Raw genomic sequence first — 17,629 nt, 5'->3', positions numbered from 1 at the left:
GAAACTCAGTACACATGTTCCCTATGATATCATCTTTGAATTTAATTGCCAAATTAGTGTTTTTACCCCAATTTCACGGTCCACTGAACATAGTACAGAACATAGAAAATGATAGTGTGGGTTGGGCATCCATGTACTAGGGACACATTCTTGTTTCATTTCTGACAGCTTAATGTTAAATACTTTTGTACAAAGAATATGTTAAAAAACAAAGCAAGCAACAATCAATCAACAAATCTAGAGGGAACAAATTATTATTTTTCGATTCTGTAATCTGAGTGAACAATTACCAGGTTCAATATAGTACAGACATTTTCAGAAAAATGCTTAGGTTAAAAATAGAATATATGTTTCAGAGTCTCTCATTTATTTCAATGTTTTGAATTTGTTTGCTGTAGATATTGATACCAGAATTACTGAAGTCTCAGTTACAATTAGCTATGAGAGGTTACCTTGACGATGGTGTATCTGTTAACAAAGATAATAGAAAGGTAAGATATATGCAGCTTCAGAATGATTTGAGAGATATTTGGAAATATAAGTACATGTTGTGTAGATATTGAATTATTTTGAATCTCAGTTTACTTTTTGCGCCATATTCTATCATGTATCATATGAATTGTTTACATGGCCCACAAATTAAGATATTTTTTGGATATAACCTATTTGTATTTATGGCAATATGCAAATACAATTTGATTGCAGGGACTATTGTACTTGCCATTATAAATTTGTGATTCTTGAAAATGTTTTATTTGTTTATTTTTGACAAAACTTTTCATGTGTAAATGTTTTTTTCTCTTTTTTGTTAGGTTACTATTCCTCAGCTCTTACTGTGGTATAAACATGATTTTAGTCACCAACAAGTTCAGGACTTTAGTGCAGAAAATGAGGGAATTATTCACATAATAGCAGGTCACATGACTGGACAGCAGCAGACATCACTCCAGGAATTGTTAGAAATAGATAGAGTGCATTCATACTCAGGAGAAAATATTGGTATACATTAAATTTTGAAATTTTGAAATAAAATAACTTTCCTAAAAACCTTACTTAGCCATTTCTTGATGCAACATGATGACAGAACTGGAATAGTCTCTTAGTTTCAAGAAAACCTTGTAATCTGGAAATGAATTAACCATAAAAACTGCTTTGGTTCGTATGCAATAAAAAAATACAACCTTGTCTCTTGAACATAAGATTCTATAAATATATAAGATAATATAAAGCCTAAAATGTTTGTGAAAATGAAAATGCAGAAAAGACGCATTAAAATTCATGACAAAAAACCTCAATTTGGAGTTCAATTTTACAATGATATCAAACAGTTTTAAGATATTGTATCCAAAATGGCTGAAATAACTTTTGTTTGATCTTTCAACTGTTTTTTAATGAGATTTAACTGTACTTTGAAATCATGCGCATACTGTACCTGAGGTAAGAAATGAAAACATTGAAGTAATAATTATAGTCATTTAACTTAAATTTCAGATGAAACTGGAAGAAAAGAATTACCATTCAAAGTTGAAGAACAGTCAGTCAGAGGAGAATTTCTAGTTGCTTTTGATAATACACATCTCTTACAAAATCAGATATTTACAAAAGGACATAAAAGAATGACTTCACTACCAAAGAATATTGATTTGTCTATAAGTAAATCAGTGACAAGTAGCACAAAAAGTTTTGGTAAATATGCTCCAAAACATTCTCTTACTCCAGCAACATTAGAGTATGTCAAGTCAGAATGCCCTCTAGTGGCAACCTTGGTTAGTTTAGTCTGTGATGATGAACTTGATGACATTGATCCACAGTTTGCAGAAGATCATTTTTCTGGAGATGAAAATTTAAGAGGAAGGGCACCTTCTGAAATTAGTCTTGTTGATATCAGAAGTTATCGTTATCAAAAACTAACAGACAGTTATCCCTCTCTGAAACAACATCTACTGAACTATATTGTTCCAATTGCTGGTTCACAGGATGAGGAGATAATTAAGAGCCGTGATCCAGTATTAAAACTTATCACTAGTTCAATATCCGATAAATTGAAAGCTTGTATGCTTTGCCTGCATTGCAGCCAACCATTCCAAGATGTTGTTAAATCAGTCTTGAATTCATTAATAACAGGTTCAAAATGGCTGAAAATTTTGGAAATTTTGCATAGTTTTCCATCCACAGTAATACAAAATGATCCAAAGTATGCAGCTTTAACAGAGATATCATTAGAATGTATAATATTCCACCGCCTTTCTCAATCACCATTTCCAAGCAAATTGGTAGCAGATGAGATTTGCAGTGCTTTAAAACGATTCAATGATTGCACAAAAGCTTGTCATATACTTTTATCGATATATAAAAAGCTTCCATTGGATGTAGTTCAGGATTTGTTTCATTCATTTGATAATGTTGATATTGATAACCAGTTAAAAGAAACAGTTGCCACAAAACTAAAGGAAATAAATCTTTATATAAGGGTGAGTTTTCTACTAGATACTGTAATTGAATAGTACATGTACAGGGATAATCATATAAACCATACAAGAAATGTTTTGTGTAAAAAACTTTAAAAGTTGGAATATAAGAAACAGATTGACAATGACACTTACTTTCAAGTGTGGGAGGTTGTATTTTCAATCCCTGAAGCATCAAACTGTTATCTTTTTGTTTAAGTCTTCGATCAAAGAGAATTATTGTTATTTCAGTTGCAATTTAGCTGTACACATACTTGTAATATGATCTCACTTTTTACTAGTTTTCCTAAAAGTAAAAAGATAACAAACTGATTTGACTGTAATAGATATGTCAATTCTTTTTACAGATAACTGAGTGTGCTAAAACTTTACAAGTAAAGTTGTCAATGTCCACTGACTTCCATCATCCTGGAGATAAGGGAGACTACTACAGTTTTTTGGAAAGGTTTAATGATTGGAGAAATATAATGACAGTGATTGCCCCTGATGAAGTTTTTACAGTATTATTAAAAGCCAAAGATTATGAAACAGCTAAAAAGTGGTGCCATATGAAAAATTTCAGAAAGGACCAATGTATGGTATGCTCAATTAGTTTATATCTGTTTAGTTATAATTTTTAAATGGGATTTCCTGCTATGCCACACAATAATTCATGTTGGAAGGACAATTACCATTTAATACATGTATTAGAATTTTAGGTGGATTTAAGGTTGTTATCAATAAAAAGTAAAGATTTTATACATTTTTTTCTAAAGGTAAAGGGTACTACCTCATAATTGAGCCTTTTTTTTTAGTGTATACCCAGTACAGTTTATATGCTGTATTTGTTGATAAGAGAATATCAACTTGTTAAATTTATTCCTGAAACTTCATACTGTTAAAGATTTACCTATTTCATATTTTCAATCCTATCTTACAAATAAAACTAACATTAGTGAAACCTTGTAATCCACCTAATGTCTGATTTAGTAATAACACCTTGTTTTGAAATATTTCAGACTGTTGTTGAAAGACAGTTATTATATTTACTGAATGGGAAAACTGTGGATACTACTAAAGCTTTTCTCGTAAGTATATGTATATTTTTGTAAATTTTAAATTTAAAGAACTATATTTTATAAATGATTCCAAAAAAATACTAGTAAGATAAATAAATAACTTAACAAATAAGAACTGAAGATGTACTGCCCCTGCAGATATATTGGACAGAATAAGACCATTTATCAATATATTTTTGATTCAGTTTTAGAGAAGTTTGCTATAGCTTGCAATAGCAATACTTTCCTTAGGCATCGGCCTCAACTTCCGTAAAGACAGACTATCGCAAACCACATTTGCCCTGAGATAACGTAGTACTAGTGTTTGAATACTATTCTAGTAAGATGTTTATGAAATTTTGAGTTACTACTCTTTTGAAAAGATTACAGCTTGAATAAAAATAGGAATGAATGTTCACCGACAATTCAGATGAATTCACAAAATCTACTTCTCGGATCTGTCATGCACTGAAGAGAAATAAAAAAAAAAATTTTATGAATGAACACTTTCCCGCACTTTTATTTACTATGTACTATATTTACAAATGTTTATTATAAAACAAATAAAAGCCTGAGAGTATCGAAAGAATCCGGTCTGCGATATGCTCTTACATTTTGACCATTAGCCATCAGATATTTGACAAGTGCTAATGGTTTGATTGATTAATACACAGGTGGAAGGGAATATTTAAATACCGGATAATCGTATGGCTTAAATTATGTTTCACGCCAAGGATGAGTAAAGGTTAATATCGGCTTTGAAGTACATTGTTTTTGTCAAAACATTGATTGCCGGATTAGAAGATTTTGATGCAAAAAAAAACAACATTGGAAATCTTATAATTCTGTTATTTAAAACTAGCTGTTTAACATTCCAATTTGGATATCATGACCTTCACTCGTTCAGCATGCTCAATTGGATCAGGCAAAAATACATTGACTCACAGACAATTCATATCCATATATCATCAACAATGAAATTGCAATACCATCGCAAGATATACTTATAAAAAGCCAGTCTAAAACAAGATTTACCCATCAACAAACATACAGACAACTTCAATGTAACAAAAAGGACTTTCTTTATAGTGCTAAACAATGCAGTGGCGGATCCAGAACTTTTTATCCTCACACTTTGTTTCTGGGGCAGTATGAATAATGTGTCATCCTAACACATAGGCGATGATTACTTGTATATCACATGAACACTGTGTCTAAACCGCACCGGCAAAATTGGTTCGGACTCGATGGTATCTAACATCGGGCACAATGACGGAACATCAATAGACAGAAGAAAGATAGATTTCTCCTTATTTTCTTATTTTTTTCATGATATCAAAGAATATATATACATATACAACTATTTTCTATTGTGATATGCAATATTTTCTACAACTGTTCTATATTAACGGAGAAATAAGTAAAAATGCATGTCAAAATGACGAATTGAGTGAACCTTGCCTCGAAATTGTTTAATTTCTCGTTAAATTGTTCACATTGTTCGAAAAGAAAGGTACAGGAAGATAGATACTGACACGAAGATTGCAAATTTGTTTATTATGAGCATCTTAATACTTGTATTTCTGTGTATGGAACGAAAGAAAAGGGTCATGTCAAACTTAAATAAACCGGTTTTGTCAATGTTGTTTACTACACAATCACCCGGTTTCGTCTACATACATATATCACCCGTTTTTTTTTTTTAATAAAAAGCAACGTTGACACGGATCTGAAGATTGTCTTTTGAGAATTTAAATATATATTTATTGTAAAGTAACTTTGGCGTGTTAAAATCTATTTTAAACGGGCATGTCTGGACATAGGTAATAATGGTAACACACATTTTCCTAATGAAAGGTGTATCCCTTATTTCATTTAACTTCAAACTAATTTTAAATTTGTCAAAGAGGGGAATTTTGTACAATAATTGGCAATAAACATCTGCGCCATGACCGCATGATAAGCCCGTCGTCTTGTGAGTGAAGTTGTATGCAATAATCAGGAATAGTTTCTGAGATAGGGCGCACCATGTGAAAACCTCTATTCTTTTTTACAAAAAACTCAATAACTCTAAAATAAAAGTTTGAATCATCACCTAAAAGTATAGGGATCTTAAGATTAATATTAATAAGAAGTGAGTAAAATCTAAACAATAATCATAAATAGGTTTTGAGATACATCGCAATAAGTGACCCCCCCCCCCCCCCCCTTTTGTTTTACCAAAAAAAAAATCAATCACTCTAAACCAAAATTTTAAACATCACCAAAAAGTAAACAGAAGTTTAAAAGATTTATATAACTAAGAAGTATGTAAAGTTTGATGCAGTTATAATACTTCGTTTTTGAGATATGGCGCGACATGTTAAAAAAAAACCCTATTCCTGTTTCACTTACATTTCCTGTAACTCAAAAAGATTTAATTTGATTTTCACTAAAAGGTTTACTGATCGTTTGACCATTATAAGAAATAACTATGTTAAATTCTAAGATATAGATAAGCTGTCCTTAAGTTATGGTGCGACATGTTTATGCTGGACAGACGGATAGACGGATAGATAGACCGACGGACCGAATGACTGATAGATGGATGAACGGACGGATGAAAGGACGGACGGACGGACAGGTGGACGGACAGAAGGATGTATACAATTATACGTCCTGTCAAAATTGTGACGCGCGTGTAAAAACGCAAAGAAATGGAAAAAAAACTCGTAATTAAAGGTCAATAAGTTTTATTAGAATGTCGGCCAAGTCGACTTATTTGTATATTTTGTCTTCCTTATCATTTTTGCTATATAACTTTTATATATATTTGAAAAAAATGTATAGAAATCGATAAAAAGAACTTGAAATTCGTCACTTATCTCTTAAAGTGTATACCGAATTAAAATATTGTAAGAAATAAGAAAACAGGGACATCTGCGAAATCGGATTATGTGAGTTGGATTATGTTTATTATAAACAAGAAAGAAATCGTTAGATCTGTGTACCATACATGTATATGTTCCAGTCAAACCTGCTAACTTTTGACATATGCAGCTTTATACAATAGTTCAAAACGCTATGAATTTGAATCACTATGTCACGCTTGTTTAAAAATATCAAAGAGAATGTTTATAATAAACATAATCCAACTCACATAATCCGATTTCCCGGGTGTCCCTGTTTTCTCATTTCTTACAATATTTTAATTCGGTATACACTTTATACGATAAGTGGCGAATCTGGAAGACATATAGGTTGCACGCCCCCGACCCCACCTTTGGTTGCCAAAACTATATTGATTCATGTATTTAACAATTTTGTAAAGCAAAAAATAATCAAAATATTGTTCAACTCGGCGGTATGTATCTGAGACTCATATAAATAATAAGCCGCTGTCTGGTGAAAGAAGTTGTTTTCCAATGACCCACAAAACTCATTTTCAACGCTGAAGTTAAATAATCAATTATAATGTAATGCGATTATGATTTTTTTTTATTTGGCCGAACCGGATTATGCATTGTGAAATCTATGACGAAACTGGGTGGTAAACATTGACGAAACCGGCCAGTTCCATTTTGACATGACCCATTTCTTTCGTTCCATACACAGAGATACAAGTATTGAGATGCTCATAATGACTAGTTTTGCAATCTCCGTGTCAGTATCTATTTTCCCGTACCTTTCTTTTCGTACAATGTGAACAATTTAACGAGAAATTAAACAATTTCGAGGCAAGGTTCACTCAATTCGTCATTTTGACATGCATTTTTACTTATTTCTCTGTTAATATAGAACAGTTGTAGAAAATATTGCATATCACAAAAGAAAATAGTTGTATATGTATATATATTCTTTGATATCATGAAAAAAATAAGAAAATAAGGAGAAATCTACCTTTCTTCTGTCTATTGATGTTCCGTCATTGTGCCCGATGTTAGATACCATCGAGTCCGAACCAATTTTGCCGGTGTGGTTTAGACACAGTGATGAAGACTAAAAACCAAAAATCTCAAATGTTATTGTCTCAATGTTAAATTTCACAGCTACAATTAAAATTTGTTTATACAGGGTTATAAGCACCTCTATGAATTTTGTGTATATAAAGTTTTTATTCCTGTCGTCATACTGCTGTTGTTATGCCCCAACCGTATTAAATTTTACCCTTGTTCTTCTGTAAGTATGTACGTCCCTTACTTGTAGGTGCGTTAGTAGATCCCAAAATTGGTTTCTGTTATGATCTTACTTTAAGTTGTCTGAACCAAATTGTATGAAACTTATACGCAATGCTATTACCACAAAACACAGGTCTAGTTTGAATTTTGTTGGCGTCACTTTTACCATTCTCCTTTACAATTTTTTGGAAAAGTTGTTGGAATTTTTAGTTTCAGTTCTTTACTTTAACTTTAGTTTGTCTTAAAGAAATGTTATGAAACTTATACTCAATCCTCATGACCTCAAAACACGGATGAAAATTGAATTAGGTGGCGTCAGTTATACTGTTCTAGGGTTATGCCCCTTTACAAATGAAAAAATTGCTGAATTTTTTCGATTCCTTTATTTTACTTTAGTTTGCTCAACCAAATGTTATGAAACTTATACACAATACTTTTAACAATATAAAACCAAGATCAAGTTTGAATTTTGGTGGAGTCATTTATTATACTGCTCTAGGATTATGTCCCTTTAAAAATGGGAAAATTGCTGATTTTTATTTTTCTGTACTTTAACTTAAGTTTGCCTCAACTTAATGTAAAGGAATGTATACACAATGCTTTTTACTCCAAAACTCAGATCAAGTACAAATTTTGGTAGCTTCACTTTTACAGTTCTTGAGTTGAGACCCTTTATTAAGGTAAATGCTAGCAGGGGCATTATTTGTGTCCCATGGACACATTCCTTATTTATTGATCAAAGCCTTTAATATAAATTCACTATCATAAACAGTTGTACTAATTTAAGTTAACTGTCATCATTTAAAAAATAAATATATGGTATTTTTTATGCCCCACCTACGATAGTAGAGAGGCATTATGTTTTCTGGTCTGTGCCTACGTTCGTCCGTCCGTCCGTCCGCTTCAGGTTAAAGTTTTTGGTCAAGGTAGTTTTTGATGAAGTTGAAGTCCAATCAACTTGAAACTCAGTACACATGTTCCTCATGATATGATCTTTCTAATTTTTTTGCCAAATTATAGTTTTGACCCCAATTTCATGGTCCACTGAACATAGAAAATGATAGTGCGAAGTTCAAGTTAAAGTTTTTGGTCAAGGTAGTTTTTGATGAAGTTAAAGTTACATCAACTTGAAACTTAGTACACATTTTTCCTATGATATGATCTTTCTAATTTTAATTCCAAATTAAAGTTTTGACCCCAATTTCACGGTCCACTGAACATAGAAAATGATAGTGCGAGTGGGGCATCTGTGTACTATGGACACATTCTTGTTGGCAAATGAACCAATTCTATCCAAAAGAGTTCAAAGGAGTAATATATATTAACAACTATAGGCCACCATGCATACGGTCGTCAACAATGGGAAAACTCATACCATATAGTAAGCTATAAAAAGGCCCTGATATGAAACATGTGGAACAATTTTCAGACAACAAAACTAGCCGGTTAATCAGTAACAAAACAATTTACTAAAAACAAATATGAAGGACCTAAATCAATAAAAAAAAAACTAAAACCACAGGTCCTTCACATGGCATGGGCACAGAAAGGAATTAAGAGCGCTCTCTGTGTATTTTTTTTTTTTTTTTAGATCTACAGTTTAAGGTAGCAATAGAAGTTATCAAAATTTTATATGACAAACATATGAAAAAAAATGATTTTTGAAAATTGCTGAAGAGACAATGGTTTAGTTAAAGACATCAAAACTGTGATATTTGAAATAATACACGTCCATAACCTATTTGAAATAATACACATCTTCAGTTGCAAACTTCCCTGAGGTGATATCCAGCACTTTGATTATTCACAGTTTAGGCCTTAGATTGGTCAGTGTAATCTTTACTGTGCTTCATTCTTTGCATTTCCTGGTATTGTACAATGCACTTAACATTAAATTGACAGTGAAATGTTTGTGTTAAAATTTCTACAGTGAAAATAGCCAAAATAAGACTCATGATGTCCTGATACATTGTATTCAGTACTTTGGAACATTTTCTTGACAAGTTACTTTATATATTTTAAAGATTTTAGAAGATTTGAGGGAAGAAGATGGAAGCAGTTGTTTTGAGATTTGTAATAAACTGCTGGAATTACTTAACAATCAGAGAGAAATTTTGTTTATTGTCAGTTATATGCTGAAATATCTCACTATACCTCAGGAAAAACTAGAAGAATATAAACTGATCAAAATAGGATCAAAGGTAATGTATTTAAATGTAATCTTTTTATGAAATATTACTACCGTATACGGCCGTGTATTATCCGCATTTGTGTATAGTCCGCACCCCCTCTTCATCCCAAAATATCGAGGAAAAAGTCTAGTTCGCTTGTATAGTCTGCGGCAACTTTTGACAAGATCGGTCTGCGAACAATGACGGAAAATGCCAAATTTGCGGTATTTTTTATATACTTTTTTTTGGCCGAGACGGCAATATAGTAAGTACTGTTGTTGAAAAGATCGATAGTCAGTTAAAACTTATGATAAGTTTTTGAATGGTATCTTTAAAGATATGTTTTTAATCTTTGTTAAAGACTGGCAACACAGTAATTATTGTTGTTAAAAGATCGATGATTAATATAAAATTATGATCAGTTTGTAAAAGAAGACTTAAAAGATATATATTTAATTTATTTTAAAAGTTTTAAAAAGATTCTGTTTAATTGCTTATTATAATTAAATTGTCTTTCAGACTATCATTTTTTACATATTGATTTTAAGTCCCAAACAATGAAAGTAAGAACTGTATTCATGTAATAAATGTTAATTCAATCATGTACATTTAACTATCGGCTTATCACTTTTGATATCATTGAAAGTGGCAGCTTGCCCAAGCCAATAAACTGTTTAAAATTCTAAAAATAAATATTTGGTATGCTATTAAACAAAAGATGTTTGATGTTTAAAAATTAATTAGATCTCATTAAAATGTTACAACTCTTTAATCTTACCATTTCTTTTATTGATTTGAAGAATTTTATTGATTTGAAGAACTGCCTCATGTTATTGTATTACATTCATCACTTGTCAAAAGTTGACATGGTTAATTAATTGCTTTACCACACAAACCCGTAAACTCATTCATGTAAGACGATACACCTGCACAATGTGACCTTTCACCTGGAAATATAGTTTTGTATACAAAATTCCACTTCTTTCAGGTTTACACTTTCAATATTAATGGTTACGATTAACAATTAAAAAATGTTAGGTCTTGATTTATTTACGTAGATAAGTTAAGAGTTAAACAGAAAAAGTCGGAATACGAAAATTTTTGATACTTTAATCACACATTTTCAAAATGGCGCATCGTGGTTTACTTGCACTGTACACACACGAATAACATTAAACAAAATCGATCTTGGGAAGATTTCACTAGGTTTCAACTTGACTATTATGGTTTTACCATTGAAGGGTTCATGCAAATTACTAAGTCAACACTGTTAGATTGTTTATTTTATTAAAAAAAAATAACAAAGAGTAGTCAAGAATACAGTTAGATTGTTTATTTTATTTCTAAATAATACAAAGAGTTGTCAAGAAGACATTATAACATTGACAACACATGATGTTTCTGTTTACTTGGCCAAACCTCGTTCAACATCGTATCCCAACTCTGGAAAAAATGTCATGAAATCCTATAGTACTGCATAGTCCGCACCCCTTCCATCAATTTCATTCCCAGGGTAAAAAACCGCGGACTATACACCCCTTTCTACGGTAATGCAAATATAGAAGGGGAAGTAACTTTTATTTGTCCTTTGTGAATTTACTTACTTATTTCAAAATTTGTATCCTGCAATCCAACATCGATGCTCACTCAGTTATATTTTTTATTTCCTGTCATCTTTTTTTTTTTTTCATCAGCATTGTTAAAATTTAAATTTTGAAGATTAGCTTTGCAGAAAACAGCTATAACATCATTGTTCATCAAAGAATTTCATGATTACAGGTGTTAGTAAACAAGCAATACAAAAAATTATTTGTATTCCAATTTAGGGATCAGTTTAATGACTGTGGGACAAATATTGTACTGACTTTTGTAGGTATTAACTAAAAAATTATTGATTGTATACTTATCTGAATTAACTTGCATATTTTTAAGGCTCTCCTATGTTTACCCACTTCTATCCACAATGGGTACAACCATCTGGTGAAATCTCCACATCTTCTGCTAGAACAGCTCTTGATGAATATGAAGGTACCAGACAATTTGTATATCACTTTGTTAATTACCAATATGTTAGCATTTTGTAATACAATAGCATAAAATTGAGAATAGAAATGGGGAATGTGTCAAAGAACCAACAATCTGACGAAAGAGCAGAAAACAGCCAAGGCTCCCAATGGGTCTTCGCGTCTGACGTATATACTAAATTTAGTCCTGGTATCTATGATGAGTTTATTTACAACCACTGGGTCGATGCCACTGCTGGTGGAGATTTATTTCCCCGAGGGTATCACAAGCCCAGTAGTCAGCACTTTTTGTGCTGACATGAAATGTCATTGATATGGTTATATTTATAAATTTACTGTTTACAAATTTTTGAATTTTTTGAAATACTAAGGCTTTTCTACCTCAGACATAGATTACCTTAGCTGTATTTGGCAAAACTTTTAGGAATTTTGGTCCTCAATGCTCTTCAACTTCATACTTTATTTGGCATTTTTAACTTTTTGGGATTCGAGCGTCACTGATGAGTCTTTTGTAGATGAAACGCGCGTCTGGCGTATATACTAAATTTAGTCCTGGTATCTATGATGAGTTTATCTACATAGCAAGAAAATTGCACACACTCATGTCTTTTAATGCAACATTTATACCTCCTTAAATATAAAATTGTCTCTTTTCTCAATAGTGTGCATGCTCTGATGGATCCCCATATTATTTAAGCAGAGATTTTCTTCCTTCTTTAAGAATTATGTAGCAATGAAATTTTCAATGATGTGACTTAATGTGTTGTTATCTGGCAGTCATATATTAATGAAAACAAAGGATTTAATGAGTTTAAAACAACCTTTAGGAATCACATATTTGTCAATACATTTATTTTACATTTAAAAGCATAATTGAGAGGGAGACTGGCATAGAAATTTGGCATTTCTGATCAAAATGTCAGTTAGTTAAGTTTCAATCTTGAAATAGTGATATTTTGTTATTAAATATAAAAAAGAAGATATGGTATGATTGCCAATGAGACAACTGTCCCCAAATGACCAAAATGACACAGACATTAACAACTAAATAGTTCATATTATTTTCTTACAAAATATTCTTTGAAAACAGAAAAAAATTATTGTTAAATTTAAGAATTTCAGCTGAATAAACAAAGGAAAAAACTTGTATCTATATATTTTGATGCATATTTGAAAAAATGATAAAGAGTTGAAAAATTATTTTCAATAACTATTGAATTATCATTGTAGATTGAATTGGCTGGGAAGGTTTACAGTGCAATCCAAAGTGAACTAGACAACTTTGAAACTTCTGCAATTAATCTCAAGAAAGATGTATTTAACAATCTTGTTACAACTTATGCCAAGAAAGCTTTAGATTTTACAGTTGTTATGGTCCCTATTTTAGGTATAACTATATTCATTACTGTGACCAGAGAAACAATTCAATGCACTTATTGTTGTGGAATACTGAAAATTTGCAAATGTAGACTAAAATTCTTTTATAATAGGAAGTATTTTATACCACACAATATAACAAGAACACAATTTCCTTTTATTTATTTAATAAGTAATTCCAGTAGATGATGAAAAAAGAATAGTGTGATGTTTTAAAAAATCTAGTAAATGTCAAACCTTATTGATGAAAACTTTTCTTAGTATTAATGTATTGTCAAGTTCATTAATTTGATTATCAAAATTGTTCAGTTCACAATTTGATTTCCAAATTAATTGCATAAGGACATCAATGGGATTGAAACAAACAAAAAAAAAAAAAAGATAACTGTATATGTCTTTGAATTTGTTGCTAAAGCATGCACACTAATGTCACTGGGTTAAATTTTACAGTATATGATAAATGAGCTATAATTTTGCTTTAACAAGTATGTAGAGGTATAAGGTAGACTTAATATAATATGAAACTAATTGGAATCTTAAAATATTTTATATTGATTTTCAAAGAGTTTTGTCTTGTATATAGAAGTGAGTATAAAAATGATCTTCTTTATTAAACATGTATCTCTTTTTACTAGCTGTGTATTTGTTAGAACAACTGTCACAGAGCAAGACAAAGATATTACTTTTCTACAGTACTACAGCATACATTCATAATTGAATTCTCATTTTTCTTCATTTTTCCATTTAAATTTATTAAATGAAATAACCTTACTGTGCATCCTTTGCAGTCTGTTTGGTTCAAACTGTTCAATGTAATCTTTCCTCTATTCAAAATAGGCAAGGCATGCACAAAAAAATCTTTATAGTGAAATCATACCTAAAGAAGTTTTCATAGAATTAAAGTATGTCATGCCTTTTGTTCACTTGAAATCTGATCAGTGGTATTATGAGTTTTATCAGAGAGAAGCTAAAAGTCGTAGCTAATGGATACTTCAGGCTCCCTTTTGAGAAGAAGTTAAATTGTTATTGATTTCTTGTAAAGCAGGCAATACATATCTTTGTCTTACACATTTATTTGCTTTAATTGTGAAAATAATTCTGTAAACATATTAAAAATCTTGCAGCAAGTTAAAAATTATCTAGCTTTTTTATAAGTCTGCCATACATAATGCCAAAATATGCTGCATTTACTTGCTTTGTCATATACAAAACTTTTGGTTTTACTGATTCCAAAAGTAGCACAACTGAAAAAAATATTCTTATTTTAGCTATTATCAAAGGTCTTTCATGTAAAAGTTATCTGATAATAAATCTATTTGTGATGTTGCTAGGAAGGCCATTATATGCAATGTTTGCATTTTCTTTTCTTTTTATGCCCCACCTACGATAGTAGAGGGGCATTATGTTTTCTGGTCTGTGGTTCTGTTCGTCCGTCCGTCCGTTCAGGTTAAATTTTTTTGTCAAGGTAGTTTTTGATGAAGCTGAAGTCCAATCAACTTGAAACTTAGTACACTTGTTGCTTATGATATGATCTTTCTAATTTGAAAGCCAAATTAGACTTTTAACCCCAATTTCACGGTCCACTGAACATAGAAAGTGAAAGGGGGAGTTTCAGGTTAAAGTTTTTGGTCAAGCTAGTTTTTGATGAAGCTGAAGTGCAATCAACTTGAAACTTAGTACTCTTGTTGCTAATGATATGATCTTTCTAATTTTAAAGCCAAATTAGACTTTTGGCCCAATTTCACGGTCCACTGGAGTCGCATGTTAGACGCGGGCCAGCTACTGCGGTCTCTTGACCCTCGAGGCCGGCAAACTATACCCTCAACTTGAAACTTAGTACATATGTTCCCTATAGTATAATCTTTCTAATTTTAATGCCAAATTAGATTATTACCCAATTTTTACAGTATGACTTAAATTCAGATTTTAGTAATTCAACAATTATTCAAATTTCATGTGAGAAAACTGGTAATATAATCATATTTATTTAAGAAATTGTAAAAATGTAAGACAGATTACCAGTTATTTTGATTTGTAAACATGCACAAAAAATATTCATTCACATCAATCTTCCTTGCTCTTTAATTTATATCATATGTATAGTGACAAAATAAACAGCTGTGGGTTTAATATTGTTTTATTTTAAATTTCTAACATTTTTGTATTTAGAGAAAGACAGAAGTCAGTCTGTGATGTCAACAGCTTCCTCAGACAGATTAGACAGCCCATCAGATTTACCTCCCACTCCAACAAAGACATCGGTTTTCTCAGAGTCTGTCAGAAGCCAGAGGAGGGGCATTGATATATCAGGTTAGCAATTGATATAAAATTGTAATTAGTTTAAAAGAAACCATGAGAGGGTTATAACTTTCAGCAGTCACTACTCAGTCATTACAGCTGAACGGACGTCCTGGGTCAGCTCTCCTTTACGTGCCATAACGATGAAGGTTTACTGATTGATGGGTCAACGACTTACTACTTTCGATGACAAAAACCAATCCAATGCTGTACTGAGTCAGAATGCATCAGGCATTATCTGCTTAACCTGCGTCAGCATACACTCCAAAACCCATTATGTATGGGGAAGTGTTATGTCGTCTGACGTCCGAGGGCTGTATCATGGATCTCCATTTTACTGTCCCAGTACTCCATAATCTTGGTTAGTGGGCTGCCAAGCTGACCAATCTGGCCCTGAAAGCAGCCATTGTGAAGACATAACATCAAAATAGTCAACAAAAGAAAAACCAAAACTACTCACAAAACCAAGATGGCAATCTATCAAAATGGCTTCCTCCACAAGTTCCTGACAGATGGCACAAAATTATTTAAACATTTCCATTATCACTTTCAGAAAGATCTTTATTCAATCTGTAGATTCATGCATATATCATGGTACAAATGTATTAACAATAGATTACATAGGCGGATCCAGGGGCCCTGGGAGGACCGGGCCCCCCCTTTCGTGGGAAAAATTTGGTTGATTATATAGGGAATCATTGAAGCATGACTGAAGCGGGCCCCCTTAGGTCAGTCAGCAGGCCCCCCTTAGGAAAAGTTCTGGATCCGCCACTGGATTATGTTTCAATGAGTAATATCTCCATTTAAAGATAGGTGTTTTTTGTAAATACATGTAAAAAATTACAAAAGTCACAAAATGTTGTGTGCTAAAACATTTTTTTCTTGTAAAAAGTTTTATAATATGGAATTACACAATATACAAATAAAAGATATACTAATAGTATTTTAATAACTTTTGATAGTATGCATTTTATGTGTTTGGATTACTTTTGAAAATATTTATGATTTTTTCACTCATGTTTGAATGAAGATTTTTTTTGTTAAGAGATCACAAAATTTATGATAATAATTGATTTGTGTGTCTTCATCTTTCAGTAAGATTAAGGAGGTATAAGGCACTTTAGCAAATTGTTGAAGACATTCTCCCAACCATCGACATGAAGAGCAGCAATAACTGATGTCTTTTATTTACCGACTACATCGAAAGATTTTTATCTTGTTTTATCCATCCAATATTTCTTTTCTAGATGGTGACTTGTTTGAATGTATATATGATAATCACTTTATATTTCAGCTTCACCAAGAGCTTCCATCAGTGGACCATCAGGAATGTCACATAACAAAATATCACCCACAAAGAAGTCAAAGTTCAATGCTACTAAATTTGTCATGCCCTTAGAACCACCAAGTCCTGATAAATGGCAACCAGATAACTCGACAGATACATGTATGGTCTGTAAAGAAGAGAGATTCAGCATGGTAAGGAGCTCCACTAATACTAACATAAATATTTCAAGCCCTCATTTTAATTAAAAACTCTTATTCATCATGGCCAGAACTTTGATACAATTAAAATATGTCACTAATCCTGGATTTTGATGGGTGCTCTTATCTGAATGATTGATTGATATTTTTTTACCGGTAGTCACTTTATGCATTCAGGCGTTCATTTGGCTAAGGGACTTAACATTGTAAGTAACTTTTAAGATATGTGCATTTTGTATCAAGTAAAGATGTTTAGCACTATAATGAATTTCACAAGTGTATCAGATAGTGGTTAACCATGCCAAATAGTTTCAACAGATATCAAGTTTTTCATTTTTGCCTACCAACATTTGTAGACATGGACTGGTATTATCCATTTGTCCTTTTATTTACAGTTCAATAGAAGACATCATTGTAGAAGATGTGGCCGTGTGGTGTGTGGCACATGTTCTACCAAGAAATCTACGGTTAAGAATATCAGTGTGAGAACTTGTGATGACTGTTACAAACAAATATTTGGAGACAGGTATGATAGCTTGTTTGTTTACACAATAACTTTAAAATATTTTTTTCATTTATTCATTTATTTTAGTGGGTATCAATTTTAGTGGT

General features: G+C 31.7%; 1 protein-coding gene across 2 annotated transcripts in view; it reads left to right on the top strand.

Annotated features, from left to right (window-relative positions):
- The window catches only part of LOC143068375 (uncharacterized), a 62,510-nt gene that overhangs the window by 22,845 nt on the left and 22,036 nt on the right, over positions 1-17,629 (top strand). The window contains exons 19-30 of one of the 2 annotated variants that reach the window (XM_076242379.1): positions 399-491; positions 813-999; positions 1,492-2,471; positions 2,816-3,046; positions 3,467-3,535; positions 9,687-9,863; positions 11,766-11,861; positions 13,088-13,244; positions 13,799-13,819; positions 15,404-15,544; positions 16,827-17,011; positions 17,413-17,543. In XM_076242379.1, the coding sequence (XP_076098494.1) occupies positions 399-491; positions 813-999; positions 1,492-2,471; positions 2,816-3,046; positions 3,467-3,535; positions 9,687-9,863; positions 11,766-11,861; positions 13,088-13,244; positions 13,799-13,819; positions 15,404-15,544; positions 16,827-17,011; positions 17,413-17,543 (2,468 nt within the window). The remainder of the gene's footprint in view (positions 1-398; positions 492-812; positions 1,000-1,491; positions 2,472-2,815; positions 3,047-3,466; positions 3,536-9,686; positions 9,864-11,765; positions 11,862-13,087; positions 13,245-13,798; positions 13,820-15,403; positions 15,545-16,826; positions 17,012-17,412; positions 17,544-17,629) is intronic. The other variant, XM_076242380.1, reaches the window with a different exon arrangement.

The sequence above is a fragment of the Mytilus galloprovincialis genome, chromosome 3, assembly GCF_965363235.1.
Source record: "Mytilus galloprovincialis chromosome 3, xbMytGall1.hap1.1, whole genome shotgun sequence".
NCBI lineage: Eukaryota > Metazoa > Mollusca > Bivalvia > Mytilida > Mytilidae > Mytilus > Mytilus galloprovincialis.
The sequence above is the reverse complement of the archived record's forward strand: the minus strand, read 5'-3'. Positions and strand labels throughout refer to the sequence as shown.